The 21,129-nt window shown below is 42.8% G+C and overlaps 2 protein-coding genes across 2 annotated transcripts; both read left to right on the top strand.

Annotated features, from left to right (window-relative positions):
- Window positions 1-106: 106 nt before the first annotated feature.
- Window positions 107-3,108, top strand: mrps31 (mitochondrial ribosomal protein S31). Its single transcript, XM_079172181.1, has 7 exons — window positions 107-252; window positions 925-1,419; window positions 1,551-1,703; window positions 1,849-1,992; window positions 2,075-2,151; window positions 2,403-2,543; window positions 2,628-3,108. The coding sequence occupies exons 1-7, from the start codon at window positions 140-142 to the stop codon at window positions 2,861-2,863; spliced, it is 1,359 nt and encodes a 452-aa protein (XP_079028307.1). The 5' UTR covers window positions 107-139; the 3' UTR covers window positions 2,864-3,108.
- Window positions 3,109-4,841: 1,733 nt separating this feature from the next.
- Window positions 4,842-16,606, top strand: LOC306704815 (forkhead box protein O1-A-like; the record flags this gene model as incomplete). Its single annotated transcript, XM_079171340.1, has 3 exons — window positions 4,842-5,435; window positions 14,967-15,158; window positions 15,449-16,606. Exons 1-3 carry the CDS (start codon window positions 4,845-4,847, stop codon window positions 16,604-16,606), a joined length of 1,941 nt encoding a protein of 646 aa, XP_079027466.1. The 5' UTR covers window positions 4,842-4,844.
- Window positions 16,607-21,129: the final 4,523 nt, after the last annotated feature.

Below are 21,129 nucleotides of genomic sequence, written 5' to 3'. Positions count from 1 at the left end.
GGAAAGTACCCTTTACACCATAAATGTATGAAGTACGGTGCCCGGAACTAATGACATCCTCGAGTTTACGTCGGTGACCTTATGATGTAGCAACGGAGACAAATGTCAGGAGCGTGGAAGGACATTACAAGAAGCAATCATGTATAGATTTATATTCCGGACAGTGTGCACAGCACGACATTCTTCAGTCAGTGTATTTGAGTCGTGTGTGTTTACAGCTAAATATGACAAGTCTACAGCTCCAGTCTTAAGGTGAGTTTGTCTGTGAGTGAATATGAAGCACACAGTGACGACCTAACGTCAGCTACCTATTGGGCTGTTATTTGGGTGTATGTTTGGTAAATAAAAACGTTGTATTGTGACAAAAATGTGCATTCTATATACCTTGAAAATGTGTTCTTTGGACAGCTAATGTTAGCTGTTAAGTTACTTAACCTGCACTAAAGGGGCGGGACATCTTGATTGACATTTCTTTGAGAGGCTCAGGTTCATCACTAGCAGCTAGTTTGCATCTACAAAATGATGTGAATCTAGAGAAGATGGTACCAGCAGCCTCCTTGTGACAGGAGAACTTAACATCTCGCTGACAGACAGTTACTATTCATTTAAAAAGCTATCATGGTCTCTACCTCCCTCACAGACTATTGCTATTATGTAGAGTGTCTATGAAAGAGCCAAACAATATAATATCTGTTGCTGCAAATAGTAATAAAGTGTTTTATTATCATCAGGAATATCATATTCTGCTCTATCATGTTATTTTAAGACGGCATGGCCCACCCCGAAACTAATTATTGTATTGTTTTGTATTTCATTTGTAATAATAGTGTTATTATTATTATTATTATTATTATTCAAGCTTCTAGCATCCCTTCTGAGTCAGACCCCGATGACTATTAACTCTGTTTTCTTCTCTAAACATAGGGTTGCAATTGGAGGTGGAGTCAAAGCCCTCAGCACAAGTTCAGTCAGACTCTGTGAAAAGAAAAACGATGGTGACAATTCTAATCAAGTAGAGAAAACAAATACAGATAAAGACGCTGAGCCAACAGAAACTCCAACTGTGGTTACACAGATAGCCGAAGATGACGGCAACATTATCAAGATGGCTGAACATAAGGAGGAGGAGCCGGCGGTGTTAAAGACAGATGAGGGAGGTACCACGCAGCGGCAGGTGGCTGTTGAAATTGAGCAGGTCGTGGCCACGCCAAAACAAGTGAAGACTGACGCAGCGAAGAGCGGGAAAGAGAGTCTCCTCGACCTTCTTGGGGCCATGAAGGTGGAAGTAACTAGTAAGAGGAAGCTCAAAAACATGACAGTGAAGCCGAGTTATGAGTCGACACCCAAGTCAAAGCCAGCAGCTATGGAGAGCACTATCAGTATGTTTCAGAAGGCTACAGTGGAGGCTTCATCACAGAGGTGAGAGGGGGTTTCAGGTTATTCATCATTGCCTTGTTAAAGTGCAGGTTTCTTTTGAGTTTACACCCTAATCTCGGGAGGATATCTGAAGCCCCGGTCTCTCTTCGTCCACTGTGTTGTTGTTTTTTTAGAGAGACACTGGATCCTGAACTGGTTGCAGCCGCGTCTGCTGCTGCCTCCACTCTGCCTGACCGCAGCCAGGCTGAGTCTGAGCTGCTGAAGCAGCTGAGGCAGCACGAGACCATCACTGAGGCCCAGAAGAAAGGGGACGTGAACAACCTGGGGTGTGTGTCTAGTATAGGAATGTTAATGGACTGAGTATTTAAATGAGACTGTGATATTTTATCTGCATTTTCATTCTGTATAGTGGAAAAATCTAAAAAAAATCATTCATGTGTAATAAACGTTAATCCAACAATCTTTTCTCAGAGTAATAATCGCTGACATGAAAGTCGGAAAGAATCCCAACCGGCAGAACGCTCGGCCAGCTAATCAGATCCGTTTTGATGACGACGGGCGAGGATACACGCACGACCGAGGAATCACCGCTGAGCTGGACGGTGTTCGGAGGAGGTCAAGACTTTCTTCATGTTTTTACTCGTTTAGGTTTTCAGACGGACCGTGTGTTTAATGTGCCTTTCATTTTTTTTTTTAGGAGGAACTTGTTCTCAGGGAAAAGACTTAACGTCTTCTCTCCCACTACTGATGAAGATGGAGTTGAATCAACAGTTGGTAATAAGGAATTTACATTTTTTCTAATAATATCCCAGGGGAACCTGGGAAAAATAATTATTTGTATAGATACTTTTTTAGCCTTAGAAATAACTGATGTATTGAGAATTGAGCCTTTATTACTGCTTATTGTCATGAGATGTCGTCAAGTAGGCGGACGCTGTCTCTCCTTAACGTGACATTTGCAAAAGCTTTTGGTTTTAACTTCATCGGGACATCTGCCCATAACGCTGCTGTCGTCATATTTTCAGCACGGCCAACTCTATGGGACGTGGACTTTGCTAATCAGTTGTCTCTGTCGACCAACCAAGCGCCCCGCAACGGGCTTGAGGAAATGATCCAGTGGACCAAAGAGGGGAAAATGTGGCAATACCCCATCAACAATGAAGTTGGTGAGTAATGAATGCTGTATTCTTACTAAATGTACAGAGAAGAACAAAATGACACTCTGACAGAGTCTTCTCGCTCTATGTTAGGCCTCGAGGAGGAAGCCAGTGTCCCGTTCCACGAGCACATCTTCTTAGAGAAACACTTGGAGGAGGGTTTCCCCCGACAGGGACCAGTGCGTCACTTCATGGAGCTCGTGGTGGCCGGTATGTCCAGAAACCCCTACCTGACAGTCCAACAGAAGAGGGAACACGTTTCCTGGTTCAGAGACTACTTCCACCAGAAGGAGGAAGTCCTCAAGGAGGCTGACGTTTACCTCAACTGAGCTCAAGACAATTGCATACGTTGTGGACACATTAAACTAAGCCCTGTTTACTCAGCGGGGCTTTGCATCTATGATCATTTTTTTACTCGCACAGGTTGGATTTCTTAACTCTTCCAGGAGGCCTGTTAGAGTGGACTGGCATCAAGTCTGCGTCCTGGTGTCGGAACATTGAACAGTGTGTACTGATCAGACTGTAGAACAACTGTTGAAATGGTGCTTATACAGGTGCTTGTACAAAGTATACATACAATATAAAGCAACAAAAGTACAGGCATGGTCTGTTGTTTATTTCATTCGTTCAACCTTTACATACAAAAACAACAGTGGACTGTTCAGTTGGATAGCTGGTTAAACACCTTCACATTCAAAGAAAACAGGATGATGGAAACATTTTTTGTGTTCTTTTTGTGTAAAAGGTCATCCAAACACCTGTGAGCGTGATTAATAGTGTTTTCCCAGGCAGGTCGTAAAACAAGCATAACTTATGTGTAGCATCTAGGACCTCAGATCAGGTTTACAGTAGGAGGGTAACGAGACCATGAACCGTGTGCCCTTTGTAAGGGAAGTGCTTTTAAAGTGGAAAAAAACAAACATGTTAACAATGTACCACTCAGATTCCTTCTGGTCTAAAAACACTCGGCGAGCTATTGTCTGAGAAAGTGTGGAAAATGAGAGCGTGGCCGTTGAGAGCGCCTCATTTCCCCATTTTGTTCACTTTTCCTTAAACACATGATTGTCACGATAAGATTTTGGCAACATTCCCCGACTTGTATGAGTAGAAAGTTCAAAACTGTGTTTTTTGTGTGGAAAGGCACCTGGTTCTGCTCAGAAATGTCTTGTATGCAAATAACCCACTAGATGGCACTACTCACATCTATGGCCCATTTTATGTTAGGATATCTTAACTATTTTACAACAAGACCCTAAATATTTCAACAATGTATTGTATTAACCACTGTGATAAAACTGCATGTGGTGTCAAAACATTTTGTTGACCAAACATACCAACTGATGGCTGGACTGTTTAAGAAAACAAGACAATGTGTGGGGGAAACCAACTACACAATATAAACATTTCACTGTTCTTAAACTAGCACATCTGTAAATATATTTTACTGTGAAAAACACACAAAAGAAACCTGTTCCCTGTGATCAGGTGGGCATAATATCTCTCAAAGCACTAGAGGGACTCTGCATGTTCCTCTGCCTGTGTGGTGCATTTAGGTGCTGTCAAAATGTGTAGGTACATAATCCAATCATTTGCAATGACAATGAGTTGAACGAGATTTAGTGACTGAAAAGCAGCTATAATGATTGATCACTTTTATTGTACGGTTCAAATCAGGTGTTAATAACAAGGAGGCCTACTGTATTTTCACTCACTGCTGAGCCAATACAGACTTTAATTGTTGTTATGCAGGACACCATGGCAGCATCTCACAGCAACTCCTGAAGCTCTTGTTTCTCCTGAATCGACAGCTTCTATGAGTCTGAGAAGCCATGAAGACTAGTGTGCTAATTAATGATTGCCTACTTAATTATCCAAGCTGAACTTAAAACTCTAAAGAAATACCGTGCACATAAAATGCACATTTAATTTGAAACCGGGTCCATTTCTGAATTCCCAACCAAAGAGCACTTAAACAGAGTCGATATAAATTATTCGACTTTGAATGCACCGTGAAGTTGTAGCACTCAGATGACCGAGCCTGTCAGTGGTCCTTGAAGGCAGCATCAGCCTGTGGACGGTTGTCTGTATTGACAGAGCGGCAGACTTGAGAGTTGCTACTAGTCGCTGCAGGATGGTGTGAACTTCAGTGAAGACCTTGAACGCAACAGTTCTCTGACTTCTAAATTACAGACCTCTTTATATTGTCTATCTATAATTTGGTGTGTGAACCCAACATTTTCTTTTTTACCTGTTGATTTATCATTTATTTTTTTATGTGAGTGTCTGCGTGACAGTGAGACCGACTCAGACATGGCTGAGGTACCGCCACCGCAGCCGGTCGAAATAGACCCGGAATTTGAGCCCCTTTCTCGGCCGCGGTCCTGCACCTGGCCGCTGCCCCGGCCGGAGCTCAACGACCCGGCCGGCTCCAACACGTCGTCCCCGGCGCCGTCGGTGCAGCAGGAGCCGGGAGGAAACGCCGAGTTCATCAGCAACCTCGGCTTGTTGGAGGAGGACTATGAAGAGTATGCGGAGCAGAAACCGCCTGTGCCCTGCAATGACTTTCAGTGTCGGGAGGGAAGCCGTGCGCCTCCACATCACCAGCACCACCACCACCACCATCATCCTCTTCCGCAGCAGCTCCCCGGTCCGCAGCCGCCTCCTCAGCCGCAACAGGTGCCCCCTCCGGGTGTCGCTCCCCTGGGCAGCTCCGTCCAGAGGAAGAGCAGCTCGTCCCGTCGCAACGCCTGGGGGAACATGTCGTACGCGGACCTGATCACCAAAGCGATAGACAGCTCCCCCGAGAAGAGACTGACACTGTCTCAGATTTACGACTGGATGGTCAAGAACGTGCCTTACTTCAAGGATAAAGGAGACAGCAACAGCTCCGCGGGCTGGAAGGTGAGTGTCCCCGCGTGCGCGTGTACGCGTGAAGCATCGAGTTGAACAGGATGAACTTGAGATGTTTTGATGGTTGAGATGGGACCATTAACCCCTTTAACGCCAATCCAAAAATATATAAAAACCAACATATAGCCTAGTAAAGACAAGTGTAAATCAATGCAATTAGCAGCAGCAACAATATGAATCTGAATGTGCAGATATTTAGTGTCTAACTGCACTGATGCACATTTTACACTTTTAATTAAATTATTAATTAATTAAAGAGCAGAGAGAGTAAAGTTCTATAGAGGATGGGAGTTTTTCTTCCTGCCTTTTTTCAGTCTTGCAGATTAATTTCCTCTGCAGTTCCTCTTAAAATAACAACACACGTCTCTTAAATCACTCCAATCCTCAACACAGCAGTATAAAAACGGGCTCCATCCTATTCTGCTGAATGCTGTTGTACTATAGGAAATATGGGGAGGCATTTGTCAGGACAATTCGACATGTCACAGTCGGAAAATCACAGATATTAAAATGAATAATGGCTGAACTCCATTTGTTATATTTCACCTGTGTTTTACTTCCCAAACAACTGTTACCATCAGCCAAGTATACCTGGTGAGACATCGCTGATTGCAATGTGCTCAGTCAGTTCAACATGACCCCACAGAAGAAAAAAACAGGCCAATATTGAATGCACATTCAGTATAGTGATGTAGTAGTAGCAAAATATTTTTTTCTTTGTGCAAAACTTTCGTTTTTTGCCAGATCTATGAACGTGGTTTCAAAATGCTGAATAGTTATTCTTGCATCTGGCTGCTGAGCTTTGGTACGTCAGTAACCTTTGAAGTTTTGGAGTGGTTTCCTCTGTCAAAGGTAGTGCACGCCTCTCTGCTGTGTCAGTGAGGAGACATACAGCTCTGAAGCAGCAGGTCTGACTGTAAACACCCCACACATTTATCTCCCTGTACAATCCTGTAGTCCACCACTGCAAAAATATTGGACATGTTTCGCACGGAGAATACTGAGGACACCTAACTAGATGTTTGAGAGTGAGCAATCGCTGAAAACAGCATTTCCACGTCCATGGAAAAACTGGTACAGTCCTAGAAGTTTACAAAGCTGTGCTTTCTGGCCTGGAAATGTATTGGAAATATTTAGCACAAGGGGAAAGCAGTAGCCTAATGCCTGTACAAACATGCTAATCCAGGTCTTAATATTGTCTCGCCGGGTGAGGAAGTTACTCAGCCATGAGGGATAGAAATGAGGCGGGGAGCAGACAGAGAAAGTAATAATGCAAATTAAAATCTGCACACTCTCAAAAAATGTATATGAGTCCAATTCATATATTTCATCTTTGCAGCCCTTCCTGTAGCCTCCCATGAGACGCCATTTTAAAGTTATGTCAAGAAATGCCTTTGTGAACCTCAATCAAATATAGATTCCATTGTCTAACAGCCGATTGTGAAAAAGCTCCCATCATGACTTACAGCTCTGCTAAACCTCCCTTTTCTGAGTCTTTCTGAGTCTTTCTGCAGTTCTTCAACTACACTTTGTTACATAGACAGTAAAGGTGCACTGGCTGGTGGGAATGAAATCAGGTTTTTTGCCAAGGAAGCAGCGTAGAGTAAAGTCTCCCCCCCGACAATAACAGGAGGCGACACAAACAGCTCAATCAGTGTTGGGGAGTGTGTCGGAGGGGAAGGGGCTTGGGAGAAGGGAATGCTGGGAACAACGTCAAACATCCTCCATTCCTGAGCTGTGTGCTCATATCTTTGTGTCCCTGTCATCTCGAGTTTCCTCAGCGGATGCTACAGCTTGGAGAAAGGGATCGCTGCTCTTTATCCTTCCACTTCCTCCTCTGCCCTCCTTCAGGCCTTCTGCTGAAGGAGCTCGGAGAGATTTCATACGCCAACTGTCCTTTCAGCACCAATATCTGTAAACAATGGCCTGTTCTTTCTTACTTTTTATTGAGTTTAGAATCCACAGGTTTTTTTTTATAAATGTCTATAAACTCACAATAGCTACAGCAATCAATCACATCTAACCGGAAGTTCAGCCAACATGCCAATGTCTGATTGGTCATACACTCCACTTCACCCTGCTGCCCCTGATGTTTGGTTTTATTGACTTTTTTGTTACTTTTTAACCCTTTTACTCACAGGGTTAGAGAGAAAGGTTTTACGGTAGCCCCTTTTTTCATTGTGTGCCATTCATAGAAGCAGCAAATGCCTCAATAACAATAGCACCCGCTTGTTTATCTTTCATATTAAATCAACACATCGCCACTTCAACCTCTGCATTCCCAAAAGCTGGCATGCGTAGCTGGGCCTTGGAACCACCGGCTTATAGTTATTTTTACACTTTCCTGTTAAAAAAACACGACGGTCCCCTCACAATGAACTATGATGCATTTCCTGCAGAGTGGATGGAAAACAGTGCCATGTGTTAACATCCCCGCCTTGCAAAACACGAGGGTCAGGGCTGGAAAAAGAGGAGTAACTAATGGGAGAGACCGAACATGGATCATGTTTGTGCCGCCTAATTCTATGTGAAGTCATTTTATCCCATTTCAGCGCTCCTGCCGCATGCTTAAAGAAATATTTAGCCTGCTTGTTGTTGTGTTTTGTGTCACATCCTGGCCCAGGTATTGACTTTGGGCTCCACATGCATGAGGTTCCCTGATTGTAATGACAGATAGAGATAAGCCAGAGACCTCATGGTGGGTGGAGGGCGTTGTGTTTGAACCTCAGTGATTATACAGCTCCACCTAGAGAACTGAAGGTGGGTGGAGGGCAGGACGAGGGCGACGCTGCTGCTGCTGCTGCAGCTAGAGCTTCCTGTCTCCCTCATGTCATGGAGATTTTTATTTTTTAGTTTCCCTCTAAAAATGGTGTGGTGATCATCACGCCTTTACCACAAGAGAGGGGCCTCTGCCAACTGGTAGAACTGGTTCCCCTGGGATATCGGTGGGTCTGTGAGTGGCAGTGTGCAGCGTACAAGGTACTTTACCATCTTACTGGTAGAGCCACTGTTTTTCTCAGTGAACTGTGACCTTAAATAATGCAACAGGAAGTAGCACTCCTCAGTATAACTGACGCAGAGGTTCTGAGGTGTTCATTCCAAAACGTGTACATTGTAAGAAAGTATTTTTACGAGGAGTTACTTGAACTTTTTAAAGGTTATGAAGTGTGTAAAAGCCATTGGTTTGTAGTGCTACACAGATACAAGGCAGCTGTGACGTTGGTTTTTCTTACTGTATGATTTAACACTACAAATCAGAAGCCTGTCGATTGTGCAGTCTGGCTCCTAATGTTTGCATAATGACCAAAACTACAGACAGACATTACTGATGGTATTCATTCAGGATGAGCTCAGTGGAAACGCTCACTCTTACCTCCATTTGAACAACATCCCCCAGATCAAATGACAGCTGATGAACGTGCCTGCTAGTGGGAGTGCAAGTTAGACGTATGATTGAAGACGCTAGTAGTGTCATGAATTAACATTTCAATCAGGGGAGACAAGTAAATGTAGAAAAGATCATTGTTTATTCCAGAAATATATATAATAAAAATGATGTGCAATAATAAAGTCTTGTTGGAGTCTTTGGCGCTTGCATGATTGAGAGCCCTGACCAACGACAGTAAGGAAATTATGAGTGAGAGGAGTGAATGGCAGCATGAACGAGAAATAAACTTCAGGGATAAGCATGCAACTGTATAAATGTGTGTGTGTGTCTTCCTGACTGAAAATTACATTTGTTCCGCCACGGGACTGAAGTGTCTCAGGTAATTTGGTGACCAATGGAAAGTTACAATAATGTAAGTGAAGGTTACACAAGTATGAATAAAGACTGCCAGAAGTTGAAGTTTATTTCGATAACCCAGGTTTAAAATGCACTCGTCGTGCGGTGCGGCTCTAGAGATGGAAATGTTCTGTCGGTTACTCGGTCCACCACTTTGGTCCAGACTGAGTTTTCTTCTATTGGATGGATTGCCATGGAATTTTGTGCAGCCGTTCATGGTCACCTGAGGTTAAATCCTAATGACTTTGGTGTTCCGCTGACTTTTCCGCTGAAACATCTGCCATTTGTGATTTTGACTCGGCAACTATTGGAAGGACTCCCATGAAATGTGTTACACACATTGACGCTCCAGGGGCTAACAGGGGCAACAATAAAAACAGAATAGCTGCCAGCGATTTGTCTTGGGATCACAAGGTTAAAAAGGGAGGACTCTCCTTTACTTAAGAGGCCCACTGAAAGCTTCAAGTAACCCCATGAAGAAAGGGAGGCTTGGGGCAGGGGCTTTCAAAGAGGAGCGTCCGTGGCTTGAGGGAAGGAGGGGATCAGTCAGCTGACTGGCTGTCTCTGGGCTGAGGCCTGTGTACAGTCTGCTGCCTGCACGTGTTTGAGCCTGTGGAATCTGTGGCATGTGGATTTCTGCATTGTCTTCCAGCCCTGCGCGGGGAAATATTCCCCGCCTTTATTATGTTCACAGGCAGAACATGAACTCAAACCCATTATGCACAATATAAAGGACATGGGGGGCCGAGAGGGAGGAGAAGAAATATGGTGTGAAGAAAGAGAAACGGGATCAGAGGTGACTGAGATTAGTGCCAAATCCTGTAAAAGAAACAGTTGGCTTTTTTACACTGTAAAGTGTGCAAAGAATGTGTGTCGCTCTCAAGATTAGGCTGAGAAAGATTAGAGATCAAGTTTCTAATCAGCTTAGTATGTCTGAATATTTAGTATGACGTATGATGTTTAACTGTTTCTATCGTTCTCATTTGCCCCCTCCTTGTTTATCTGAAGCCAGACTTGTAACACAAAAGCTCTCCATTCCTTTTCACAGTCCCACTTTGAAGCCATCAGCAGAAGTAGGTCACTCAGTGTGATGCTCAGTGTTAATGAAGTAGCCTGCATTGTGCCGGGAGCCATGAAGAGGCGACATGGTCACCACACTGAGCTGGAGGGCTCTTCTCCCTCTGCAGCAGCAGCAGCAGCAGCAGCAGCAGCAGCAGCGCATGCCTTTTTACCGTCCTGTAACAGAGAACTCAGGTCCTGCTTGCTCATTTTTAACTTCCTGGGTCAGAGGAGAGGAGGGGGGGGGGGTCACAGGAAGACACGCAGGAAGTGGCTTGTCCTTTTGCTGCAATCTCTGCAAGTGCTTTGCTCTCTTATTCTCTTATTTACACCACCTGACATGCCTTGAAGACGTAGTGATATGCCAGCAGTTATTAATAATAACGGCATTGATTAATTGCCATCTGCAATTGTATTTTTTTTACCCGGAGCCATCATGCGGTGTAAGATCAAGAAGCAGTACGTTAACCATACTCATTTTAGGTCAGGCAGTGTCAACTCTGGTCTCACCAGGTACGTCTTCTTTACTCATAAGATGATTTTTTTATTCAGCAGCTGGAGATATGGCTGCTGCTAAATACGAAACCTCATCTGCCTGTCTTTGAATTTGACTTTGACAGGAATAAGAAATATGTCTGCAGCACTATCTTTCAACAGAATTGTATCGTTATGATATCAACATATTGTTTCATAATTTTGGAACAACTATTTGGAATAATAATTAATATTTTAGATATTTATGTGTGAAGGGATGTAATGTTCTTCAGTGGAACACACTGAACATCAGCTTCATTTTTCATGTGATTGTATACATTTCCCATAATGTGATTGATATATATATCACATTATATTGTAATACTGATTTCAGATATGTCACCCAAATATCACTAATAGGAAGTCAATCTGTGCATTGACATTGTGAGCTACACAATCAGCTAGTTCTCTAAGTCTCAACAAACTGGTCATGCAGCGTACCACAGCTGAACTCTTTGTAGTCAATGGCAGCCAAAAGAGATTAGCATACTTCCTTATTTCACCATTAATGTGATGTTGATTTACGGGCAATTGTTTCACGTATTTCCTCATTCACTACAACTTTCATTTAAAAACCTTTGTGGCAGAAGCAACCACAAAAACAATGCACTGAGAGGCGGTTGCACCCATCGCTGAGGTTACCGAAGCTCTGATTAGAAGTAAGAAAAATGATTATATCAAAGTTACACAGCCTCACTTCAATATTTATGTGTTAACTGTAGCCGCACGATGCCGTTACATGTATGTAAATTAAAAGCGATTCTCTTTTTCCCTCCAGTTTTTCATCACTAACTCACTATCAGGCCTCATCATTGATATAGAACTGAGTTACTGATTTGAGTAGCAGCTGGTCTCCAGCAGTGGGTCTCCCGGGGGATCCTCTCTCCTGTCTGTGGTTGTGTCTGATGCTGTACGTTTGGACCAGCCACAGTGCAAGTGAGGCCACTTTCACTGTGGCTGCACCTGTCCCCGCAACTGGCCGTGGTTTGTTTACTTATCCTGCGACCGTTGCTGCAAGCCTCATGCTTCACTACACAAAAAAACAGCAGCTGTGTCAAGTTGATTGTTTTGAAGTCCGGGAGGAGGAGTTGCTTCATGCTGCAGCAGCTCGTCTTGATGACATTGATCACACATGATTCAGAGATCATTGGGTACATTTGAAGTGTTGTATGGTGGTGGATGGTTCTCCTTAACACTGAGTGCTCCCATGTATCTGAGCTTGGTAGCAGCAGGTGGACTCAGACTCAGACAACTGCTTTCTGCTGCACTGCATTTGCAACGTGCTGTTCTCTTCCGAGGGCAAACTGAAAATAGAGTGTGTCACATCTTCTTCAGTGTAGAGCCACTTGATCCTTCACAAAGCTTGATATAAAGCAATATATTTTACAATATATTTCTTTTTAGCACATAAGATTCACCAAAGGCCAAATAGCATGACTCTGAAAAGACTTTTGGTAGCTACAAAGCTACAGTAGGAATGATGCACCACACACACAAACACAATGCAATATATTTTTTCCTCAAGTCAAGATCGCCTAATTAGCATTATATTACAATATTTTCTCTTTTCTCTTAACTTGTGCACAAGCTTGTGTGGGATCCCTGCTCAAAATTACTCAATATGTCTCCTCTCTTACACATTCATGTCACTTAGAGGCCTACATAATCTGTGCCTGGGAACTCCCCTGGTTGCCATGAAAGGTCAATAGAGAGCATATCAATTTCTTAATTCCCCACATTCACATGAGCCGCCGTGCAGTTACAGGTGCACATATGTCACCGCTTCAAAGTCAGTTAAAAGACGAGGGCCGTGACAATATGTTTTATAAAGAACTTTAGCAACAATGAAACTTATAGGCCACCTTGGGCCGGGCTTTCAGAGACATAATGTGTGAATGGGGCACCTCCTGAATTAGTGAGGCAGGGACGTCTTTTGTTCTCTTTGGGCTGAGGTGAGGTCTGTCTCAGACAAGGATTATCTCTGGCGGAGTAGAGAATTCCCCTTCCCAGGGCCCAGTCATGCAGTCCATGATCTATTGTGGGCACTAATCAGAGGCTACAGACATTTGCATATCACTAGTGATCTCAACTGTGTGTGTGTGAGCAAGACGTGTCGCTTTTGGTTGGCGGAATATATAAGTTGGTTCACAGAGGGAGTCTGTGCAGCACACTGCTCAGATTTCAGGTCCTCTGCTAATGACTCATTTCCTGTCTTTCTCTTACAGATTGAGATCAAGATAAAAATTTAAAAAAAGGGGGGAGAAAAGGTCGCGAATCAAATGATCACGAGATTGAGCGTTGCATTTTGAGGTCATGCAGCAAAGCTCCAGTCTGCATGTGCAGGATGCAGGAAGCCTTATTTCAAAAAGTCAGCGGAGGAGAAGGGAGGAGTCCGGTTCACAAGGGGAGGTGAGGGGGGGGGGGGGGGGGGGGGCAGACAGTCCGACCCCGGCTGCACGTCACATCTGATGCTTCTCCTCCTCTCTCTCTGTGTTCCTGCACCATCCAACCTGTTTGCACGTCTCTGTCAGCGCCAGCTGAAGAGCTCGTGTTCAGTGCACGGTGAACTCATTGACCCCCAGCTCTGCCGGCAAAAACATCTCACTCTGTCGCCCTCACTTCGAACCCTGTAACCTCCCCCAGCGTTCTTTTTCAGTAAACCATTTCTCATTCATGCACAGCCTGCTGCTGCCTCCCCTCTGAGGATCGGGCTTCACGAGTTGATGTATAGTTTGAGGTTGAACTTGCTGTGGTTCAGTGCCTTCGTATGGAGGACAGTCAGCCAAAACAAAGCCATCTTCAGTATGAAATAACTCATATTAATATGCTAGACTAGTATGAGTCACATTCTGATGACTAATATGCACTGAATGCCCCTCAACCCAAGACCAGCATTTTTTGTCCAGAGAGACCAGGCTATACAGTACATCTGTGTCCTGTGTGACCGTCTCTCTATCGTTGTTTTTCTTCCTGAGAGATCTACCGCAGGAGGCGCCTCTGCGTCCTTTTTAGAGTTCATAACATAGCATTAGAGAAAATGGACTGAATGAGGCTTTAGGTGTATACGTGTTGGCACAAGGACAAATGTGACCGCATACAAAAGTCATATTTAGGAGGGTTTTTTTTTTAATCTGCTCTTTCAGTAAAAAGAATCTGCTGTGCAGATCAAACATGTTGTAAATCACAGGAAGCATGTGATTATGGCCTCACATACAGTGAGGAGGGATTAGAGTAGAATGACCGCTAATAAACTCTAATATAGGAGCTTTCAAAGCAAACGTTCAATTCATGGCTTCAGCTACAAGTAATTAAAGGACAAAAAGCGAAACAATATTGACTTAAAAAGTTAAAATACTTTCATGTGATAAAAATGCTTCTCGACATTATACAAGAAGTCCTGTGAAAATATCAGTCTAGTTTTATGTCCACAGAGATGATCCATATGATATAATCAGGCTAAATAGTCAAAGTGCACTAAAATGCTAATTTTAAATCAACCTGTGGCACTTGTATTTGCTGTTTCTACTTTTTGTTAACTTTTCTTTCTTTTTAGGTTCTTTTGTTTGGAAATGTTGTTTTGCTGTTTTGCCGTCTTATCCAGAAACGGATATATTGTACTCTAGCTGTACTGACGTCTGTCTGGTAACACATGTTTATTTAGTGTAAAATAAATGAGACCACATGTCCCGTCCATCCCTCGCTTCCTCATGCCAAAGTAACTAATGTCTTTTGCTGGAGAGCGTGAAGAGGGATTGGAAAAGGCTCAGTAGACATAATATTGCTGACGGAGGATATGGACATATGCATACTTCCTGTTCATCTGCTGGCTTTGACATCACACTCAACTACCAGCTTCTTCTCCATTCAGTATGAAAAAGGACAAACATTTCCTCTGCAGCGATACACCTTCTTATTTCATTCTCATGGATCACTCACAGGTGCTGTTTTTCGCAAAACAACACCTTTTATAGTTGCACTAGAATAATTCATGAGGGAAATATTGACCTTTGAAAAGAGAGACTTTGCACACCGACATAAAAAAAATAATCTTTGGAGTTATTTTGATGCTTCTAGCTGCATTGTAGCCTCTACATAACCGTGAGCCAACAGATAACTTGCAAATGATTCACTTGTTTCCCATCCAGAACTCCATCAGACACAACCTTTCCTTGCACAGCCGCTTTGTGCGCATACAAAACGAGGGAACGGGGAAAAGCTCCTGGTGGATGCTGAACCCAGAGGGGGGAAAGAGCGGAAAGTCACCTCGACGCAGAGCTGCCTCCATGGACAACAACAGTAAGTTCACCAAGAGCAGAGGAAGGGCCGCGAAGAAAAAGGTAAAGTCTCCCTTTCATTAACACTACACTCACTTACTCATAAAATCAATCTGTATATAGGTTGACGATGTTTATTTCTCACAATTCTTCTCAATTTATGTTAAAAGAAGAGTTTGACATATTAGAAAATACAGTTATTTGCTATCGTGCAAACAGTTACTGCATGCATTTTGTCACCTTTGGACAGACCCCAAAATGTCGTACTATTCTAATCATTTTGATGTAAGTTAACAATACACTGGTAATTCTTACGATAGCGTGTGTAACCTTTATTGTTTTCCTGTCCTTAGATGTCTCTACAGGAAGCAGCTGAGGAAGGAGCGGGCAGCCCTGGTTCCCAGTACTCTAACTGGCTGGGAAGCCCAAACTCCCACAGTAACGAGGACTTTGAAGCCTGGAGCTCCTTCAGGACGCGCACCAGCTCTGACGCCAGCACCCTGAGTGGTTGCCATTCACCCTTTCCTTCTGAACAGGATGACCTGGGGGAGTCGGATGGCCATATGATGTACCCTGGAGCAGCGGGGAGCAAGATAACCTCCACCCTGCCCAGCCTGTCCGAGGTTACTGGATCCATGGGCCAACATGGCTCAGAGAGGGTCATGGAGAGTCTGCTGGATAACCTGAGTGTGCTGTCTCCTAAAAACCAGCTCGGTTCTGACGCCTCGCATTCATCAAATGCTGCCATGCTTCAGAGTAGCCCCTACAGCACCACTGGCTTGACCCCACACCCCCAGAAGGACTACCGTAAGTGCATGTACAGCCAGGTCAGGATGAACTCCCTGTCCCCTGCTCCCATGCAGACGCTTCCAGAGACCAAGCCGGGCTTTAGGGCTTATGAGAACCAGTATATTTGCCCTGCTGGCCTCCTCAAAGAGCTGCTGACCTCAGATGCAGAGGCCAGTAGGGATGCGCAGGTGGGGAGGGGAGGTTGTCTAATGCCCCCTTACAGCCGCCAGAGCCACATGGGGGTTCATAATGGAGTAAAAATGATGACTCCTCCTCAAAGTCTCCTACTTCCTCATGTAAATCCACAAGATATACATAGCCGGTGTCCTTCAAGCTCGCAATATTTGAATAGCTGTAACATGATCCCCCTGACTAGCCTGACTAGTCTTTCAGGGCCCTCTCCTCGAATGACCAGCCTGAGGACATGCGTGCAGTTGCCCCGCGGACACCCGGCACACAATTACGCTGTTTCGGCAAGCTACGGCAGCAACAACGGCTACAGGGAACTCAACTTGATTCACCCACACGGTCATCACCAGGAGCGGCTGCCCAGTGACCTGGACAACGTGTCCATTGAGAGGTTCGAATGCGACATGGAGACCGTCCTCCATGACACCCTCATGGATGGCGGGGCACTGGACTTTAACTTTGACCCCACAGCTGGGCCTCATGGGTTTCCCCAGAGGGTGAAGACCACCACACATAGCTGGGTGTCAGGCTAGGACGCACGGTGGATCACAGCAGGTGAGACCAACAAGTAGCATGTCAGTAAGTATACATGTATTAAAACTAGAACAAAATGAAACGGGCTGTTTTCTTGTCCATGTTTCATATACCTGAACATTTTCCGTTCTCCCTCACAGGTTTTTTCTCAGCTTTCCGCCACTGCTCTCCTTCATTCAAGACTGGAAAATGTGAATCAGCCACAGAGCATTCGGCAACAACTCATTTTCAAAAAAAAATGTACATGTCTTGAGTTGCAGCTCCGTGTACACCAATGCATGTTATTCCTTTAAATTTGATAGAGTAAACGAAACAAGTTCACCATTTAGATCAAGATACTGAATGACACAACAGTCTAAACTGTTTGATTCATAACTGCGTTGAACATAAATAAGCTCTGCAGAGAGAAAATGAACGAGAGACAAGCCAGCATTTGCAAACTAGCCTTGTTTACAATTACCTGTCCAAAACTGGAAACATTTATATATTTGTTTATTTTGGCTGATTTGTGTTCATAGAAGCATATAGTATATTACATAGGACATAACATACAATCAGAGTGCCTAACATACTGTACTTAATTTCTCAAAATGTATGATTTGTGGCCAGTCTGACATGACTGCACAATCACCTTTTGATTTAAGAATGAGCGTTGCAGCAGTCAATAGGCCCGGCTGAGCATACTTGTGGGACTTGAAATTGCCGTAGGAACACAGCAGCACAGTTATAGTTATTTAGGGTGTGACCACACACTGCTCTCTAGGTGCTGTAACAGCTTTAAAATCGGGTCTTTACTAGCTACCATTCAGTGAAATGAGCCAGATTTGGAGTCATTTGGGGCCAACAGAGTATATATTGAGTTAAACCATTAAGCAGTGTTTTTTTTGTTCCAGTGCTTAAAATCTCAAGTATCAAGTCTAAAATAGCATCCGTATCTTTAAAGGAGAACTTGATATTACATTCTAATGGAGCAAATCCTGCAAAATGTGTTCTATATAGTCTGATCAGTTAGTTTTTGAGGGTTGATTGAAAAGCCGATAATGACAAATGAGTGTTAACCTAGTGAAGTCATTTGGCTTGAATATTAGATAAACCGGTGTATCATCTGCATATTGATACATATCAATCAACTTTATTATCTCCGCCAGGCGTAAGCCTGTGTGTGTGTGTGTGCGTTCGTCTGTCTGTCCACGGCTGATCTCGTATACTACTCGACCCATCAGTCTAAAATGTTTGGTGCTCATTTATGACTGTATGCTCAAAGACCTCCCATGGGCTGTGGTGATTCACACTTTTTAAAAAACATATATTTATTGACGGTTTTATACAGTTTATTGACTGCTGACCCCTCACTCTTAACTGGTCGATAGGGGGCCGCAGTTGATCATCAGCTGCTTCAGTAGCAGAAATAACATCCATAGAAACATTTTGTCTAACTTTGAACGTGATCGGTTATAATCCGCTAAAGTCAGGCACGATACAAGATGAATAAATCCCAGATTTTCTAATCTTCGCCGCCATCTTGACTTAAGGCAGTCGTGAGGGACAATTAAGTGGTATTGAACTCTTTTTTGTTTGAGAGTAGATACATACCTGGAGGAGATCTTTTCTAGCTACAATGGTGAATTAAAGTGACCTAGAGAAACTACCCGAGGAATAGACCTCTGGACAACATCACAGAGCAGATTATGAAACAAACGCCAATAAATCCTGAAATGATTTTGATTGGTGTGTACACAGATTAAATGTTTAAACACAGATATCTTGGTACAGTGCTATCAAATTCAGCACTCAAATGGAACATCAGCCATATCTCCTCACAATTAGATTTCATTCAGAGACCGTGAGACAAACTGCATCTCTGACTGAAATGAATTTGTCTTTCATATACTTTATGAAGGTATTTATTCATATTTTTGTTTTAATCGTAGCTTATCATTGGATTCTTGTGTTGTACTTTCTATGCTTGTATAAAAATGCGTGCCTATGCTGTGTACAATGTATATACTGTGTTTGAGTTACATGATATGCTGTATTTTGTTTTTTTACATAAAACTAACATTGAAGAAGTGAATTAAAGATACATTAGAGATGTCACCTTCTAAAAACAGTTAACTGAAAGTCCATATCAATCTACATTTTTGTATTAAAGTGCACTGTGAATGCTCCCTGTTACGTTAGTCGTGTTTACATGCAATAGTTGAGAATTTAGAAAATGTGGCTGTTTGGGAACAGCTATCAAGAATAATGCTCCTCAGCATTTTAATTCGCCTTTTGGGACTCAATGTTGCTGTCAGGGGAAACCTACCCAACTCTATAGTCTCGGCTCACATTAACGTCTTTGACATTGGGACATTCTACCACGCTTGAAGTTATGAAAAACTGATAAAAGCATGGCGATAAAGTTCAAACCAGAGGTCTTTTTTTGTCAAATTCTAAAAAAAAAGGGACATTTTGTAGAATTTAGAGATTTTCACCGGACTTCAGACGTATGATCGAGTGGGAGAAGCAGCAGAGAGGCTGATGACGGAATCTCTAAACTGACTGGAAATGGATCATGGCCTTCAAAGTTTAGCTGACACAGCACATGATTGGGTGCTGTTTACCTCCCAGCAGCTACAGTTGTTATGCACCAAAGAGTTTCAGCTCTACCACACACATCAAAGACAACGTGCCAATTCACTGTGCCTCCACGCTCTCACAGACTTATAACGCTGTACATATTGTTTTCCTTAGAAGTACATTTTTGTATATGCGGGGTTTCAATGACTTGTTTGGATTATATTGAAGTATTATACCGTATGTATGATTGTGTTAGAAATGGTTGTTTACATATCAGAGTCCAAACCATATCAATAAATATATGAACACTCATACCTCAAAATATGTTACCTCTGAAGTGTTGAAGGGGTTTTTCCTGCCATTCTCCTCAGTAAGTAATGTATTGAATTTGTCTTCATTCTTGACAATTTGTTTTGTAAATAGTTTTTTTTCTTTTTATGTATTTGATTAATACTGTTCAGAGTAATGCACCATCTGCCTTTGTATTTCTAATGTGTTGGAGGATTATAGCCATTAGGTTCTTGTAGATATTTTGTACCAGTGCAAAGTAAGTCATTTTAAATCAAACATGTATTTGCGTGAAATTATACATTTTGAAAAAGGTTTTTTAAAAACATGAATTCATCTGTTAAAACTCAAGGAAAGGAATTCAGTGAACTAAATAGAACTATATCTTAGAATAATGCAACTATTTCTGTAATTGCGAAAGCTTATCAGAAATAAATGTGTGATGGGAGCATTTTTATAATGGGTCAAATTGCTACCTTGAACAAATGAGATTTATGACTTAAAAAAGAGAGTATATTGCATTTTTTTATGTAATCTTGGACATTAAAGAAATGATGAAACTCACTTTTGTGCACACATTTTTTAAGTGAAAATTGAATGCAGTCATATTTTATCTTAGATATCCACATCTTTAAATAATGCAGTTATATATGAAACCCATTCAGTGCATAAATCACCATGTGCACCATGTGAACAACCAAATGTTATCCGTGTGGCATCTAATACATTTTCTGGATTAATTTAAAGTTGAATCAGTCTGTTCATATTTATATATATTAATTTTTGTCCCCGTGTAGCATTTTTTTTAGGGTTCCTACTGATTTCTGGAACATTTTAAGATGCTTTTTCCTTCTTCCTCGGCTCTGACTGTGCCGATGGTCAGAGCTTACTCAGCCCCACCGGTTGTAACCTGAAATGTTTCCACTTTCCCCATAATAGCCGTGCTACCACATCTACATTAGTTAATGTATGTTGCTGTCCACAGACATCAACGCTTACTTCAGTCTGAGTGTTTTTGGATGATCTTTACTGCATTGTTTAGTGTTAAGGGTTAAGGGAAGACAAGACCTTTGACACCTTGACCTAGCGTGAATTGAAGCTATTATGCAACTCCCGAGCATCTCAAACAGTGACGCTGGCATGTGAGGAGGGAGACTCGTGAAGGATGGACACCCGTCGTTAAGCACACATGCAGCCCGCATGCTCTTATCCATGATAGTCGGAGGTCATGTCAGGTCGCACAGGTCACTACGTTCTTCAAGTAAAGCTTGCTTACATCGGGGATTTTTAGGGTGTGAAATGACAAAACGATAGATACAGCCACGTCAAATATGAATCATTTTAAAGAAATATATCTAGAATATGTCCCACGGTTATTCAGCTGTCCTTAAAAACCTTTAGAAAATGAGAATGTTTCCGACGATGTGCGAGACAGTTATGAGTCACCAATTTGAATGTGGCATCTCACTGCAGGCTTCAATAAGTGTATCATCCCGCTCATTAAGGCAGGTGATGTGATTAGTGTTGATTCCTTAAATTGGCAAGCATCATCTTCTTGCGTTGCTTGTATAAACGTGTGTGTGTGTGAGTGTGTGTGTGTGCAAGTCTTTCTGCAATGAAAGCACACCGTTGAGTCATGCGGCCATTCGTTATCCTAAAGGACATCTCGGCA

This window comes from Pholis gunnellus (assembly GCF_910591455.1).
Source record: "Pholis gunnellus genome assembly, chromosome: 13".
Taxonomy (NCBI): domain Eukaryota; kingdom Metazoa; phylum Chordata; class Actinopteri; order Perciformes; family Pholidae; genus Pholis; species Pholis gunnellus.
Note: the sequence above shows the minus strand (reverse complement) of the source record. Positions and strands in the feature narration are given on the sequence as shown.

Coding starts and splice junctions, on each gene's coding strand:
- mrps31 (XM_079172181.1), top strand. CDS start 140: ATGTATAGATTTATATTCCGGACAGTGTGCACAGCACGACATTCTTCA. Junction 2,152..2,402: donor TGGAGTTGAATCAACAGTTG/GTAATAAGGAAT, acceptor TCATATTTTCAG/CACGGCCAACTCTATGGGAC. Junction 2,544..2,627: donor CCCCATCAACAATGAAGTTG/GTGAGTAATGAA, acceptor GCTCTATGTTAG/GCCTCGAGGAGGAAGCCAGT.